Here is a 15651-nt window from a genome sequence, read left to right on the forward strand (position 1 = left end):
TGTGTGTGTGAGTCTGTGTGTCTGTGTGTCTGTGTGTCTGTGTGTGTGTGTGTGTGTGTGTGTGAGTCTGTGTGTGGTCAGAGTGAACTTCAGTGTGATGACTCGTCTGAGTTCAAAGTGTTCCATGTCGATCATCAATCATCAATAATCACGTTGTCGCTCTGGAGGAGCTGCAGCCTCATCACTGAGTCGTACCTCAGGGCTTCAGTCATCCTGCCAGCTGAGATCATTCAGCACCACCCTCCCCCTCCTCCCCCTCCTCCTCCTCCTCCCAGTCTCAGATGCAAATGCTGTGGTTTTAATGGGGATGACTGGGGGGGTGTTTTGCCCCCACGCGCTGCATGTATGAGGCCTGTGGCGGCAAACAGACGGCACACGTTGGCCTTCCGCCTCCTGTTGTGTCAATAAGAGTGTGATGAAAGCTATCAGCAGCTGATCGATGTGTGTGTGTCTGAGGACGTGTGGAGTGTAAACAAGCGGCACACTTACACCTCGTCCACCAATCACACGCAGCCTGTTCGCTGACGACGTGATGACGATCAATCATTTCTATATTTATGTCGTACATTTGAAATCTGCCTCAGAAAAAACTAAGAGTGTAACTCCTGAGCGCGCTCAGACTTCACCCTGCAGGTTGAAGGCAGGTAAACCCGACAGCAGCTCAAACATGGGGTCAAAGGTCAGGAATGTCAGAGGAGGAAGGAAAGTCCACCTGGGGAAAGTTTATGACCACATCCAATTCAATTCAGTTTTATTTATAAAGCACCAAATCACAACAACAGCCTACCTTATTACGTAGACTGGTACCTGATTACATCACCTTACAATGACACACACATGACACACATGAGCGCGCACTTTGGCCACAGTGGGGACGCAGCTCACGGACTCACAGTGATACATCACATGGATAACACTGCAGGGCCAAATGTAAGCGCCCTGGTAGCATCCTGCTGTCCCAGGAGAGCTCAGTCTGAGCTTCAGCCGCAGATACAACAGGTTTACGCTGTCCTGACCTTTGACCTGTAGAACCTAAAAGTCCGCTCTGTGTCAGGAAGTCGTCCTTTTTGATTCAGAGCTTCCTTTCTGCTTAGAAGAGACGTCAAGTACACAGCTGAGCCAGGAGGGTTAGGGTTATGATGCTGAAGTTTCCTGTCACAACGTTTGAACCTGTGCTGATTTATTTTCACTACAAAACAAGAAGCATAAACAGTCACACAGCGCGGCCGTCAGCTCGTTCTGATAAAGTTCATCATGAAGCTGTAACTGTGACCTTCATGCATGCTGACTAAAAATGGCAGATTCCCAGTGGGACCTTTGTAGTGAGCTGCTAACACGAGCCCTGACAACACAACAACACGTTTGCTGTGTTGTCAGTTGTGCACATCAGCAGGATGCTGTGACAGGTTTTATTACTGGTTCTAAACCAAAGTACGGGAGAGCACCGGCTACAGAGGAGGATTTGTGTGTTTGTAAAAAATATTTACACGAGTTACAAATGTTTTTGTTAAGGTCTGCTTACAAAGCAAAAAACTACGAGTAAAACTCTGCGCTCAGGTTTCCTGGCTGCGTGTGGATTTCAACTTGCAAGTACAAATTTTGACCAGATTTTTCTTCCTTTCAGCTGATTGGTCAATGTCAAGTCAATGACAAATTTAACAATCCAATTGACCCTGTGCACGAGAAAATGCTAACTTCCTGGTTTGAGACCGGATGTGGGGTTGTACATTTCCGGTAGCTTTACTTTGCGGTCAATCGCTACTGTGAAGATATATCCTCCACAATCATGTCCAAAACTGGAAAACGGAAAGATGGCGTTAAGTTACAAAGAGCAGGAGGTGGGAACACTCACCACTGTTGTGTCATAAAAAGTCTAATGATCAGTTTTGACGTTTAAAGAGTTTAGATCGATCAGTTGTTTACATCACTCAACACAAGCAGAACTGCATCACTGCAGCAGAAGACACATCGTCCACATTCAGAAGCACATCTCTATATCCGGTTGTTCAGTGATGACGCGACGAATCCTACTTCCTGGTCTAAAGTAGTCTGTGTTTAATATGGCTTTGGCTCCCCACAGGAGTTTCTGCACCGGAAGTAGCATATGCTAACGTGCACATGGTCTATCAGCGAACAGATGGGTTTAGCTGTTGGAGGGGTGCTTTACGGAGACCTACAGAAACCCCCAATGCTAACACAGACTCCCAAACAGTGTTGCCAAGTTAGTGACTGTGTTGCTTTATTTAGCGAGTTTTCAGACCGTGCCAAAGTGCTCACAGCTAGTCCTCACTCAGCAGTTGTCAGAGCAGGTGATATTCATCCCTACGCGTACAAACTGCAAATGAATCGCGCATGAGCGAAGCCGCTGTCCCCCCGACTGTAACGCATGGTGGGAGCAGCGGTTCATGTACATTTTTCTTTGTCAAAAATAAATCAGTGCACTAAAATACATCATTCCCATCACTGCAAACTTAGAATAGAATAGAATAGAATAGCCTTTATTGTCATTGTAGAGAGTACAACGAAATTGGAGTGCCACTCCCTTGGTGCAAGTTTCAATAATAAATATAAATGTAAAATATAAAAAGTACAAAAAAACAATCGTAAGTACTCAAACAATAGTATGTACAATATATACAGGATAGCAGCATTAATATAATGACAGTATGAATAGCAGCATAATATAATGACAGTGACGGTATGGAATAGGTTCAATTGTTTTTGTGCTTATTTACTACGGTGATAGCTCTGGGAAAGAAGCTATCCCTGAATCTGTTTGTCCTGGTTTTATGTGACCTGTACCGTCGGCCTGACGGTAATAGTTCAAACAGTTGGTTGCTGGGGTGAGAGTGGTCCTTGATGATATTGCCAGCTCTGCTGAGGTACCGAGAGTTTGCAGTGACCTCCAGGCTGGGCAGAGAGCAGCCAGTGATCTTCTGGGCTGTGTTGATGCCCCTCTGCAGTACTTTCCTGTCTGCAGCTGAGCACCCTGCATACCATGTTGTTATGCCGTACGCTAGGATGCTCTCTATGGTGGCTCTGTAAAATGTCACCAGCAGCCTCTCCTCCAGGTTGTTCCTCCTGAGCACTCTCAGAAAGTGGAGACGCTGCTGGGCCTTTTTAACCACCGCTGTAGTATTTGCAGTCCAGGAGAGGTCATCAGATATCTGCACGCCCAGAAACCTCATGGAGTGTACCCTCTCCACACAGTTCCCGTGAATGTAAAGTGGGGCCGGGTCTGCTCTGCCCTTCCTGAAGTCCAAGATAAGTTCTTTAGTTTTCGTGGTGTTCAGTTGGAGGTTGTTAACTGAACACCACTCAGTCAGTCAGAAATCGGATGTCCTCGCAAAGCCTCAAGTCCCTCTTGTACATCCGATTTCAAATGAAGCTTTCTGGTAAGGCTTGCTATGTCCAGTCTGATTGTTAATGGTTAAAAATGTTCTTCCTTTAATGTTACATTTTATGGATCACAAGGTTTAAAACTTAAACACACACATGGAAAGTAACTCCACCAGAGTGCCTATTTCGGGTCACTTTTGTGGTGTTCACGGTCCCAAGTCCAGATAAAAGCGCAGGGTTGGAATTGTGACATAAAAAAAAACAATAATTGCTAAAAGAAATTTAATTTGTGGTTTTAAATATATTCTAAATGCTTTTAGGGTGTTTTTTACTCACTTTATGTCTCTTCCACAATGTTATATCTCTCTCATCTACAGTGTCTGTTAAAATTACAGAGCCATGAGCAAGTATGCAAATTAGGCAATGTCGTCATTTAGCGACTTTTAGGACAGCCAATAGCAATTTTCCTTACTGAGGAGTTGGCAACACTGCTCCCAAACAGAAACGTATAAAAACTCCAAAGACCCCAAAAGAACCACAGACCTCCAAAGACTCGTCTTAATCTTACTGGACGACTTTTGCTCAAGAACTGTGTGATTTTAAACAGCTGCTGATAAAGAACAGACAGACCTTTAAGCTAAAACTACATAAAGATGCTAACGTCTTATACACTCATAGAAAGAGGCCATCTTTACAGCTAAATCTAGCTAACATAATCATTTAAATATGCTAACTGTACAGCTAACATAACCATTAACTAAAGTTATAAAAAGGGGCTAGTTACACTGCTATGCTACACTGCTAATGTTATAGAGACATTCTAATTGAAAACCTGTAAGCTAAATGCTAATTTCATTGCTAAAGTTCTGCAAAGACAGCTGCTCACACGCTAAAACTAAAGAACTAGCTCAGCAGCTAAAGTTACCCAGAGATGCTAATCAGCTTCATATAAATTCAATGTTAGCTACACAAAAACACCAGAAGCTAAAATAAAGCGTCGCTATTCATTTCCCCCTTTTAATTTGTATGAATAGCAAACATCTACTGTACTTCAATGAAGTTTAGCTATTCAGTATTGTTTTAAAAAAAAACCTGCAGCAAAACTCATGCTAAAGCTAAACTCAGCTGCTTTTGTTCTTATAATTTAAATATAACCTGTAATAAGCTATAATTTAATGCAGTGTAAAAGTTTAATTATGGTTATTTTTATTTTAAGAGATAAAAAATTTAAGATACTGATTAAATCTCATTTACTTAAGTCTTTTCTTCTCTTTACTTTTTGGTTTTAAAAGTGACTTTTTACAAATTCTGTTTTTGTGCAGTTAAACGTTTCATTGACATGTTTGGAGACATTGAACAAAAACATTGTTTTAAACTTAAATGGTTTTTTTAATTCCAAACACCAACATTCACTCATATTTACACGTTTTCTCACTTATCCTAAAGTTGTGAAAGTATAAAAAAGATAAATAGAAACTTTTCAGGGCGGACAGGCTAGTCTGTTTCAGTGCTGGAGGACCAGCGAGTCGAGGGGCAGAGAGTCACTGAAGCCCCCGGAGAACAGAGGCTGGCTCTGGGCCTGCAGCTGCTGCAGCTGCTGCGTCTCCTGGAGCTCCACGTGAGGACAGGACGGCGTCTGCAGCTCAGTGTAGAGTGACGGGGAGCCAGTCTGAGGGTCAGGGAGCGGGCAGAAGTTAAAGGGACTGGCCTGGGAGGACGAGAAGAGAGGAGGCGGCGAGGTGTAGAAGGATGGAGAGGAGCAGCTGGTGTCCCACTGCGGCACCACGGCACCGGGCGAATAAGAAGACGTGTACCCCTGAGGCGACGGGAAGGCCTGCTCTGGTAACTTCATGTAAGGTGCAGAGGAGGGAGGAAGAGGAGGAACGAGGAAGAGGGAGTCCTGGAGGTGGCAGAGGAAGCTGCTGAGGTTGGACGCAGCGTCTGAGAGAGGAGGCGGCTCCGTGCTGTAACTGCTGCTGCTGTGCACAATGGGAATTTTTGGGCTGGGCTCTGAGGAGGACGGTGATGATGAAGAGGAGGAAGATTTCTTCTCATTGGTCTCACAGTCGTTCTTCCTCTTCCTCTTGCGGCGGAAGTTTCCGTTGTCAAACATTTTCTCACAGTTCGGGTCCAGAGTCCAGTAGTTCCCTTTACCTGCAGGGAGGAAGAGGAGGAGGAAGGTTAATCAAACTTTTCAGACAAAACCTGGATGAAGAAACGGAGTTTATACTGGAAACAAAGCACAAAACATCTTCCTGTCTCTGACGAATCAGAGCCTCAGAGCTCAGGTGTGCTCGCCTCACCTGGATCGCGCTCGTCCCGGGGAACTTTCTGGAAGCAGTCGTTGAGCGACAGGTTGTGGCGGATGGAGTTCTGCCAGCCGGCCTTGCTGCGGCCGTAGAAGGGGAAGTTGTCCGAGACGTACTGGTAGATCTGGCTGAGGGTCAGCCGCTGCTCTGGAGCGCTCTTTATTGCCATGGCGATGAGGGCAGAGTAAGAGTATGGCGGGCGGACCAAGCTCAGCATCTCGTCCTGGGAGAACCAGGGCATGCTCCTCTGGAGCTCGTAGAGATGAGGGTGGAAATCCCTGAAGGGTGGGGGCAGCCCCGGTGCACATCCTGCGGCGAAGTTCTGGTCCAGGCTGGAGGCGAAGCTGCAGCTGTGGGCCGGCTGGAGCCACGCCGATGGGCTGGACGCAGGTGGAGACAGAGGGCCGTACAGGCTGAAGTCGGACGGGTCGAGGCCCAGAGATGGGAGCTCCTGCTGGGGCAGCGAACGTCTGCAGACGGGGGGGGACGGGCCACGCTCCGGCACAAAGGACGCCATGCTGCTGCTTCTTCCAGTCTGCCTGCACCTGTCTGCTCCATACACCTGCTGCTCACCTGAGACACTTATACCCTGCTGCCCCGCCCCCTGTACGAGCCGATTGGCTGCTGGGGCATGAGCGCGAGGAGTGGGCTGATTTGAATAAGAACAGGTTGACTTGTTGCCCCGGGGCAGATCAGGAGGATCGAATGCAGACGCCAGCTCGACCCTGCAGAGGGGAACAGACGCAGCTCTGATCTCACAGCTTCATCACCGCTGCGTCGCTGCTTTCTTCAGCTGCATTTGAGACATTTTAAACTCTGAAAATTCAAATATGTTCATGGTTTCAGTTCTTAATTCTGAGTCTTTTTCTTGTTGAATGTCTGTTTGCTGTTGTTCACAGCTGGCCCTGTGAGGCTGTGGATGAGGGTTAAAGCTCACTCAGCTTCTGCAAACACTGAAACACTGATATTTGTTTATTGGTGTGTTTACGGTGATTTCCTGTGACCGTGACTTTCCCACTCGATGAACTTTGTAAGCCATAAAATGCTGAAAGCGTTGTCGTGTTCCTAAAGAGCGTGTCTGTGACCCCTGCCCGTTCACCTCCTCACAGACCCTGAGTCGTTTCTGCAGCTGCTGTTTGAGGCGTCGCCCGAGCCCTTTGTTCTGCAGACGTCCCCCGACACGCTGACAGTCAGCATGTCTGCAGGCCCGATCAAAATAACTCACATTCTCATGTAAATGCTTCAGCGCGCCTCCCAACGAGGGCTCGTTTTCACTGTGGCTCTAACTGCTCAGCTGATCTGTGGCAGACGCCCCGACGATCGTCTGTCAGCAGACACGAGCTCGGGTCTGAGGCTTCAGTCCAGCAGCTCCATCACAAAGTCCTGAGTGATGGAGCAACACGGAGGTCATGATCCTGATGCTGCAAAGCTGCCACACACAACTTTCTACTTTACTCAGTTACTTTACAGCCTGAAGGAGTTTGTTCAGAGTGAGCAGATGCATGAGGACGGAGCTGAGCCCATGTTTGTGTAATAACTGTCCTCATGGCTGTCATGTGACTGCGCTGTCATGTGACCATCCTCCTGTCAGAGCCTGCAGTTCCTCCGACGTCCAGCAGAGGCAGCAGAGTTCAAATAAAGCTGTTTACAGCCTGATGCACCAACTGGTTTCTGTCCGGTCGTTAAGTCTGACGTCACTAGCCGTGTCTGGGCCTAAACTCCACTGCAGGTCCATATATCAAACGATCACTGTGGCATTACTGAGAGTTAAAAACTGTCTAAAGTCTTTCATCTTTAATAAAATGATCAGCGTTCTGCTCTACCAGGTGTAACAACTGAGTTTAACATCCAGGCATCCATGAAAACGGAATTTATGACATTTAAAGGAGTTAGAAGTTAGCAGGGAGTTAGCTCGCTAGTTTCCATCTAAATACAATATAGCATGTCCTGACTGCGGGGTTTTGGAAACAAATTCAAACGTACAGCTCTGTTATCACTTCCAACATAAATGAAGACAGAAAACTAAACAGCAGTGACGTTTGTAGGGTTACTGAAGTTTGGCTAGCTGGTATATAATGATGTGCTACGTGACCGCTAGCGACACAGCTATGTTAGCATAATATAAACAAGCTAACTTTTTTTCCACTCGATAAAAGTGGTCAGGAACAAATGTAATCGCATGGCAGGATGCTGTAAAAGGACCAAACTTCAGCCAGGAGAACAACTGAGATAATCCATCCACAATACGAGGTTAGTCATTCATATACTGCTGCATGGGCTGAGCTGTAGTTACATCCTAAGGTTTTAAAAACTGAGCTTAAATAAATGATTAGCGGTAATAAAAGCTGAGAGAGGTCAACAGTGATCACTGACTGTTTTAGGAGCTTTTTGAGATTAAATAGAAGAAAATACAAAACATTAAACATGTTAACAACACAAAAGCCATATTAAACGCAGACTACTTTAGACCCGGAAGTAGGATTCGTCACGTCATCACTTAACGACCGGATAGCAACTGTGTTCCATAACTTACCTGTATTAGGGTTCATGTTTGCATTATTAGGGGCGTGGCCTCTCTGACTGACAGGTGGATGGTGACACAGTGTACCCCCCACCCCCACTGAGTCGTGTGCAGGACACGATCACTCCGTCAGCGTGGTGGAGGAGCTCAGCACCATGAGGAAGATCCGCCGATGAAAGCCTCGTGGAAGCTGAGACAGCGAGAAGAGAAAACATGACTTACGGCGCAAAGACCAGAAAGAAAAAGGAGGCAGCAGAAAGTTTCTAGATGGTGGAGCTGGTGTAGAAGCTGCTGTGGACTGTGGGTGCAGTGGGAGCTGCAGGGCTCGAGACTAATGTTTTCCCACAGTTGCACTTTTTCTCTTTGGTGCTCCCAAATTTTTCAACCGCATCACTGAACACTTCAGCTTTACATGTAGACTTTTTTAAACTGCTGCCCATACAGACAACATTGATGAATGATTAACAATCTGTCAACACAAAGTTCTTTATTTGGAGCTCATTTCTACACGTTACCGTATTTTTAGGGCACCGGATTATAAAAATAGTCAAACTTTACCCATTGATTCATTCATGCTGAACTCTCTCACAGCTGCTCTGTTCTCATGCTGCGCGACTGATAGAGTTTGAAGCTTCATAACCATGTCTCTTAGCAGGAGCCAATTTGGGCTCCTTATGCACGCACAGTACAGTAATATTATGTTGAAGCACGGTACGTATCACTCCGCGAGGGTCCTGACTACAGTAGCTGTAACGCTCCATCGAGCGTTGCGGGTTCGTAGCTTAGCAAAGTCGTGCTAAACATTTTAACTGCTTTGAGCGCCGTGTAGCACATCAAATCAGTTCGAGGTCAGTAAACACAACCAGAATTCATACATAGGGCGCACTTTTGAGGAAATGAAAGGATTTTAATTGCACCTTATAGTCCAAAAAACACGTTACTGAAAAGGTTCTTGTGCTTAAAGTGTTTCACTGAGCTGAAATTTAAACTTAAAATATCTCAAGACATATGAAATAAAAAGAAAGTCTAAATTAAAAATGCCTCAAAGGCTTCAAACTGAACATCTCAAAGGCTGTATCCCAATTCAGGGTCTGCAGCCTCAACGGTCCTCAAGGGCCGCGTACTTAAAGACCGCTAAGGCCGGAAGTGCGAGGCTTGTGAAATGGGACGGTCTAGCCTCCGTCGCGCTGCCCAGGTTGCCTAGCAACCATGATACTAACAGCTGGAAACGTGTCATACAGCTGTGTTTGACAGAAATGAAGGAGAAAATCTTGTGTTCATTTGTTTGTTGCTACATGAGCTTTGATCATTCTCTGATTAAGCTCAGCTATTGAACGGCGTGTATTTAAAGTAAAGGCTTTAAAACCAAGTTAGTACAAACGTCACTGATGTCACATGACTTTGCCGACATGTGGCCAACCAACAGGAATGTTTAATGTTCTTCGTTATTAAACATTTGCACATCAATAAGTGACATAATATTCAGTACTTAAAGTTTACTCTTCGGCTGCCCCTCATCCACCGTTTTTTTCCCAAAATTCTGGGATATGTTGGGCCACGAAGTCTACACCACCACATCCTTAAAGTTCAGGGAAATGAAGGACGCATTTGAGGGCCGCATTTCGAGCAGCCTTTGAATTGGGACAGCCTTCGTCTGTCGCAGTTACGTAATCGGCCTTAAAATGCGGCCTTTAAGGCTGCAGACGCTGAATTGGGATACAGCCAATATCTGAACATCTTACCTTGGGCAATAGAGAGGTCCCGCCCCTGACTATCTCTGATTGGTTTAGACCACGATATGGGCATGATGTGTGTGTCGGCTAAGTTTGGGCCAATAAATCATTCTAATGATTACCTGCAGTGTTTTCATTGGCTTATAACCTGTCAGACCCGCCCCTCCTCGTACCCTCTGCGTCTGAACACACTCTTCACACAGCTTTGATACTGTGTGTGTCGTTAATTTAAAAATAATGATTTACATGAACAGACGACTGAGTATGTTTTCTCTTCCTCCATTTCTGCTGCACCGTCCTGCGCCGCGCTCTGCTGCGCTGCGGGTCCAGGTCCTGCGACGACGTCACGTTTGAGCTGCGAACACAGAGCTGTGCACAGAGGGAGCTCAGATCGTCTCAGGCTGGTGTGTCATCATGATGCAGCCCACACATCTGCAGCAGCTGTGATGATGTCATGATGATGTCATGTCTAAATAGAGCAAAGCCCTGATGAATGTTTCCTGCAGCGTGTTGAGTCTGAATCATGAAGAATTAAAGCAGCTCTGAAGAAGAGGCCAGACGTTTGTACAGTCGCCCCCTGCTGGACATTACAAAGAATGCAGGTTTAAGGCACGTCAGCATTGGCTGCTTCCGTCTTTTATCATCAGGTGATACAGAAGGTGGAAAAATATAAAGATGAAGGTTTTTGTGCTTTGTTAAAGAAATCCAGACACGAATGACATCACATGATGGTTTTATTGAGGACAGCTGGGACAGACAGGTGAACAGTGAAGCACAGGTTACGTGGAGGTGAGGACGTACAGGAAACTCTTCTGACAGAAACAGGCGGCTTAGTTTGAAAGTATTTTAAGTGAAGGCTGTAGATTTGGCCCAGCGTCATCGAGTGTTGACAGAAATCCCAAAGACAAGCTAAAACTTTTAAGAACTCTTCTTAAGATTCAAAGGGACATTTTTTTGTCACAAACCCGTAAAAACTGAGGAACACAAAAAGGCAAACAAACAACTGAAGCAACATGTGCAAAAATCCAACATTTTCCTCTGGCGCCACACAGCACGCCTTCCTGGAAACAGGAAGACGTTTAGCACAGCCGCTAGTGGCGTTTGAACATTCATTGTAAATCTAACCGTTTCCCTCTGCTGCAAAATTCAGCCGTGCCGCTTCGATCCAAGTTTGATCCGGTTCAGTCCGGTCAGGACCAATTCTGGCCACCCATGTAGTATCCTGCCGGGTCTGAGAGCATGCACTGGTTCTGCTGGCTGGCGCTCCGGTTTTTGGCATCGATGAGCAGCAGAGGAGACTGGGAATAATGGCTGATGATGTCACTGACTGACGGGAAGGACTGGACACACAAGACACAGTTAGATTACACCTCCCCCTACAGGTCAAACACAGTTATTACAGGTGAACGCTGAAGGTGGAACTTTACTGATGTTGTTAGGTAACCTTGGTATTTGCTCTGACATCACAGCATTTATATCAACAACCCCTCAAATTGTACTGGACGAGTTATGAAGGCCAACAAAAGTCTGGATGCTTCTCAGTGTTTACAAGAAACACAGCAACTGGACCTGGAGTCACTGGATACGGTCACTTTCAGGTATTTCCCTGATCTTTATTACATTTTCAGGTTAACATGTCTCTGTGCACTTATATTGTCACATACACAATCACACAGAGAACAACATGTAGTGACTTGTGTCCGAGCATTGTGTGTCTCTGCCCGTAGGTGCTGCTGCTAGCTACTCTTAGCTACTGTTAGCACATGTAAGCTTCGCCACAGTTTAAGCTTTAGTGTAATGTTAGCTGCCGTGATGTTAGCTTGTGACATTATGATGTTGTTTAGTCGTCTCTTGTCAGCTGTCCAGAGACGGAGGGTCGCATGTCTACACTGTGATAACAGACAAGATTGATTTGTCATGTCAGAAGCCTAAGTTCAGGTGAGGAGGAGGAGGGTGGTCCTGGAGGAGGCTGATGAAGATGATGAGACAGAAAAGGAAACTATAAATGTAAAAGCTGAAACAGATGCAGTCACACAGTTTATCTGATGCTTGTATCTGTTGTGATGGGAGAAAAAGTAGTGATGATTTCACGTATGTAGTGATTGGACGTGATCAAAACTCCTTGTCAGGTCCAATATGGCGGACAGCTCTTGAGTGAGCTTCACATGACATCATGTGGAAAACCTCTGTAGCTGATTAAAGTGCCCTGAACACTGAAATCTGCTGCAAACGTGAATAAGAAAGCCTGAAGTAAACAGACATGTTGGCTGTATGACTGAAGAATCCAGGATTTTACCTCCTGGACTTTGAGTCCGGTTCCCAGCACGAACTGCTGGTTCTGCTGCCTGATCTGGATGTTGTAGACTTTGTCCTGGTAGTAGACCATCAGGGTGAAGGGCTGGTTCGCCTGCTGCCGGGTGCTGTCCCTCACCAGGTACGCCCCATCCTAGATGAGACACAGGATTTAAAATGTTAAGACCACAGTGTTAGCGTGCTGGGTATGTGACTGCTGCTCCACTGAGTCCTGATAAACAAGTTTGAAGCCTGAATAACAGAAACTTTTATTATGACGCTCTGTTCCTGGTACCTTGCGGACTCGTTTCAGACATCCTTCAGCCTGACCTCGGGTCACTTTACCCACATACCAGCGAGGGTCCAGCTCCTGCACACAGACACGCACAGTAATAAACCCTCTGATGACGAGCTCTGTGTGTGTTTCAGCAAAGACAAAGGAAACAGCACCACCTGCTGTTCACACTGAAGAACATCACCCAGAACATTGTTGTAATTATTATTATTGTTGTTGTTGTCGTTAAAAGTACATATATTAAATCAAATACAAACAAAAACATCTGTGCCGTTTCCTGTATTTTAAATTAAAAACTGTCTGATAGAAACCGTCATTTCTTGATGAAGCTTTTATTGTGAAACACTTCCTCTGTGTGCAGTACTGACCGTGGGTCAGTAACTCACGCTGCTCCTCTTTAAAAGGTTCTGATCAGTATGGACCTCATACTGTTTATGTGACCCTCGGTGCCCACGTGTCACAAAGACAAGCGCGTGTGTATTTTAGTGTTACCTGTGTGTATCCTGCTGCAGATGGAGGAGGACGAACTGACTGTCTGCCCGACGGCATCGCTGCAACACCACAAAAACACACAATCACACTACCATCACTTTACATTCATTTATCATGTCTATGTGCAAAGACAATAAAGGGCTATTCTACTCTATTCTATTCTATGTCCTGAGGACTCAACCAAACCACGGCCCAAACCAACCCACAGCTAACCTCACATGACCTTTTACCCACTGTGTGTTTCAACTGTGACTCTGATGGAGCCATAGTCAAATATTTTATTTAAAAGAGCAGTCGCCCCCTGCTGGACATCAGTGCAGCTCCATGTTGATTTAACTTTTAAGAAATCATTTTGTATAAATTTGTGCTGTTATTCATAAATCTGTTTATTCTAATGTATGAATCATTAAAGCTGTTTCATCTCTGGTCTGCTGGACAAACTGAGCACGCTCACAGAGGCATTTTAAACCTTTTCACTGGTTTCAGATCGATTTCTGGAGTTTTATTGTGAAAGGACAGATGTATTTACACTCTGAGAAAAAGTGTATTTCACAAAATGTCAAACTAATTTTCTTCTTACGAGGTTGCAGTTTGTGTGGCAGCGATCCAGTCCTGTTAAAAACAATAAAAATAAGTTTACCATGAAATATTCTCTATTTTTCACTTAAAATTAAACTTGTAAAGGTTTGTGTTTTTGTAAACCACCACAAACAGAAATCTTATGGTCTAACGGTCACTCACATTTTGTCTCCAGTGGGAGGGCCCGGGGGTCCGGGCCGGGGAGGCTTGCTAAGGGGGAAAGTGTTGCTGTTTGACACTGAAGGGGAAAAACAGCGAGAACAGATTTAAACACGCACGTTTTAAACAAGTAACAAAGTTTAATGTTTTTTTTATTTAGGAAGTAAATCTGGAAAAAATGAAAAACCTCACCTTCGTCTGGCAGCTGCTGAGGAAAAAAAGAAAAACACAAGAATTTAACTTTTATTTCCCAATGTTACAAACCTCAGACGAGGACATGAATACAAACAGATGTCTTCATCTAACTCAGAGAAACACGATTTAAAATGTTCATTTGTTTAACCAGAGATATTAAACCTGGTGACAGTAAATAAATAAACTATATTTACGTGTGTGTGTGTGTGTGTGTGTGTGTGTGTGTGTGTGTGTCGTACCGGTCTCCTCTCCGTCCTGCTGAAACAAACAAACCAAACGTGACTATTTTTCAAACATCATCCTTCAGCTGTTAAATAAAAATATTTTGCTACAAATAAACGTTGAATTAAATAAACTGTAAACATCAAAGTGAATCGTTTATCTTCAGGTGATACCTGCTGGGTGAGAGGTGGGCGGAGGAGTTGCTCCTGTTGATGTTGGTGGAGGGCAGAGGAGGTTTGGTAAAGGTGGGCGGATCCTCCTGCGGTGGCCTGCATGCACCAACACACCAACATTTATTTACACAGCACAAACATGACAGTAACAAACACAATAACAATAAATAACAAGTCAGCGAATAAAGACCAGCACTGAGGTAGACTGCCTGATGTGAAGAGGAAGATCCAAAGCTTCAATTTCAGCTGTGATGTAGCGGCAACAGCTGACCGGCGTGAACGAGGGGGGGTAAATATACAGGAGCAGAGCGTTTAAGGATTTAAAACCCAGTAAAAGGATTTTAAATTGAATTTGAAGCCAGTGTAAGGAGGTGCTCAGATGTTCTTTTACCAGTTAAAACCAGCTGCGGGCGTGACAGAGAGACCTGGCAGGTTTCAAAAGCCTGGAGAGAAAAGGCTCGACCCCCCACAAACGTCTGAGGTGATAGAATCAAGATTTCATCACTGCCATCAAAACTAAGCGCAGAGTCGATTTTTACCCCAAGATTAGTAACTGAGCTCTTCAGGGTCAGTGCAGCAGAGTCAACATCTGGGGTACCAGAGGAATTCAATTTAACTTTATTTATATAGCGCCCAATCACAACAACAGTCGCCTCAAGGCGCTTTATATTGCACAGTAGATCCTACAATAATACAAACAGAGAAAAACCCAACAATCATATGACCCCCTATGAGCAGCACTTTGGCAAAAGTGGGAAGGAAAAACTCCCTTTTAACAGGAAGAAACCTCCGGCAGAACCAGGCTAAGGGAGGGGCGGGGCCATCTGCTGTGATTGGTTGGGGTGAGAGTTGAGGAATGACTGGGACTGGATAAAATTCATTTTACGTTCATTAAAATGTAAACATTTAGAGCCTCCGTGACTTAACATGACTGAGACAATCAGGCAGCAGACCCACAGAGACGACAAAGCTGCCAGTCGTCCGCGTATAGATGAAATGTTGTGTTTTCAGAAGATCCCACCCAGTAGCAGGAGATACAATGAAAACAGGAGTGGTCCAATCATAGATCCCTGTGGTACACCCCACGGCAGAGCTGCCACAGAGGATGAAGCTAACCCTGAGTTGGGGCGCCGAGATGGAAATCCTCACACGGCGCTGTAGTCAGTGTACACAGATGTATACACTTACTGTCTTATTACCTTAGCATAGGACAGGAGCTACGCATGTTTGTTCTTTGTAAAAGACGTTAAAAGTATAAATCTGCTTATTTACAATCTATGAAAAGATTAAAGAATTACTGAAAACTGAACGTAGAAGAGTGTGTGTGTGTGTGTGTGTGTGT

General features: G+C 45.1%; 2 protein-coding genes across 2 annotated transcripts in view; both read right to left on the reverse strand.

Annotated features, from left to right (window-relative positions):
- Positions 1 to 4843: 4843 nt before the first annotated feature.
- On the reverse strand, positions 4844 to 6202 carry foxi3a (forkhead box I3a). The gene is made up of 2 exons (XM_013915189.1): positions 5643 to 6202; positions 4844 to 5493 (listed from the first exon to the last, which is right to left on the reverse strand). The coding sequence occupies exons 1-2, from the start codon at positions 6163 to 6165 to the stop codon at positions 4844 to 4846; spliced, it is 1173 nt and encodes a 390-aa protein (XP_013770643.1). The 5' UTR covers positions 6166 to 6202.
- Positions 6203 to 10618: 4416 nt separating this feature from the next.
- lcp2a (lymphocyte cytosolic protein 2a) overlaps positions 10619 to 15651 on the reverse strand; it is a 13708-nt gene continuing 8675 nt past the window's right edge. The window contains exons 13-21 of the mRNA XM_013915194.1: positions 14310 to 14405; positions 14154 to 14172; positions 13912 to 13927; positions 13723 to 13798; positions 13562 to 13593; positions 12982 to 13040; positions 12490 to 12564; positions 12199 to 12348; positions 10619 to 11242 (exon numbers count right to left, since the gene is read on the reverse strand). Coding sequence (XP_013770648.1) covers positions 11093 to 11242; positions 12199 to 12348; positions 12490 to 12564; positions 12982 to 13040; positions 13562 to 13593; positions 13723 to 13798; positions 13912 to 13927; positions 14154 to 14172; positions 14310 to 14405 — 673 coding nt within the window. The 3' untranslated portion in view covers positions 10619 to 11092. The remainder of the gene's footprint in view (positions 11243 to 12198; positions 12349 to 12489; positions 12565 to 12981; positions 13041 to 13561; positions 13594 to 13722; positions 13799 to 13911; positions 13928 to 14153; positions 14173 to 14309; positions 14406 to 15651) is intronic.

Source organism: Pundamilia nyererei, unplaced genomic scaffold (genome assembly GCF_000239375.1).
Source record: "Pundamilia nyererei isolate P.nyererei 1_Seehausen unplaced genomic scaffold, PunNye1.0 scaffold00266, whole genome shotgun sequence".
Classification (NCBI taxonomy): Eukaryota; Metazoa; Chordata; class Actinopteri; order Cichliformes; family Cichlidae; genus Pundamilia; species Pundamilia nyererei.

Excerpts from the sequence above, each read along its gene's own strand:
- foxi3a (XM_013915189.1), bottom strand. The coding sequence starts at position 6,165 with ATGGCGTCCTTTGTGCCGGAGCGTGGCCCGTCCCCCCCCGTCTGCAGA. Across the intron at positions 5,494-5,642 it reads CCGGGACGAGCGCGATCCAG|GTAAAGGGAACTACTGGACT; the intron begins GTGAGGCGAGCA and ends TCCTCCCTGCAG.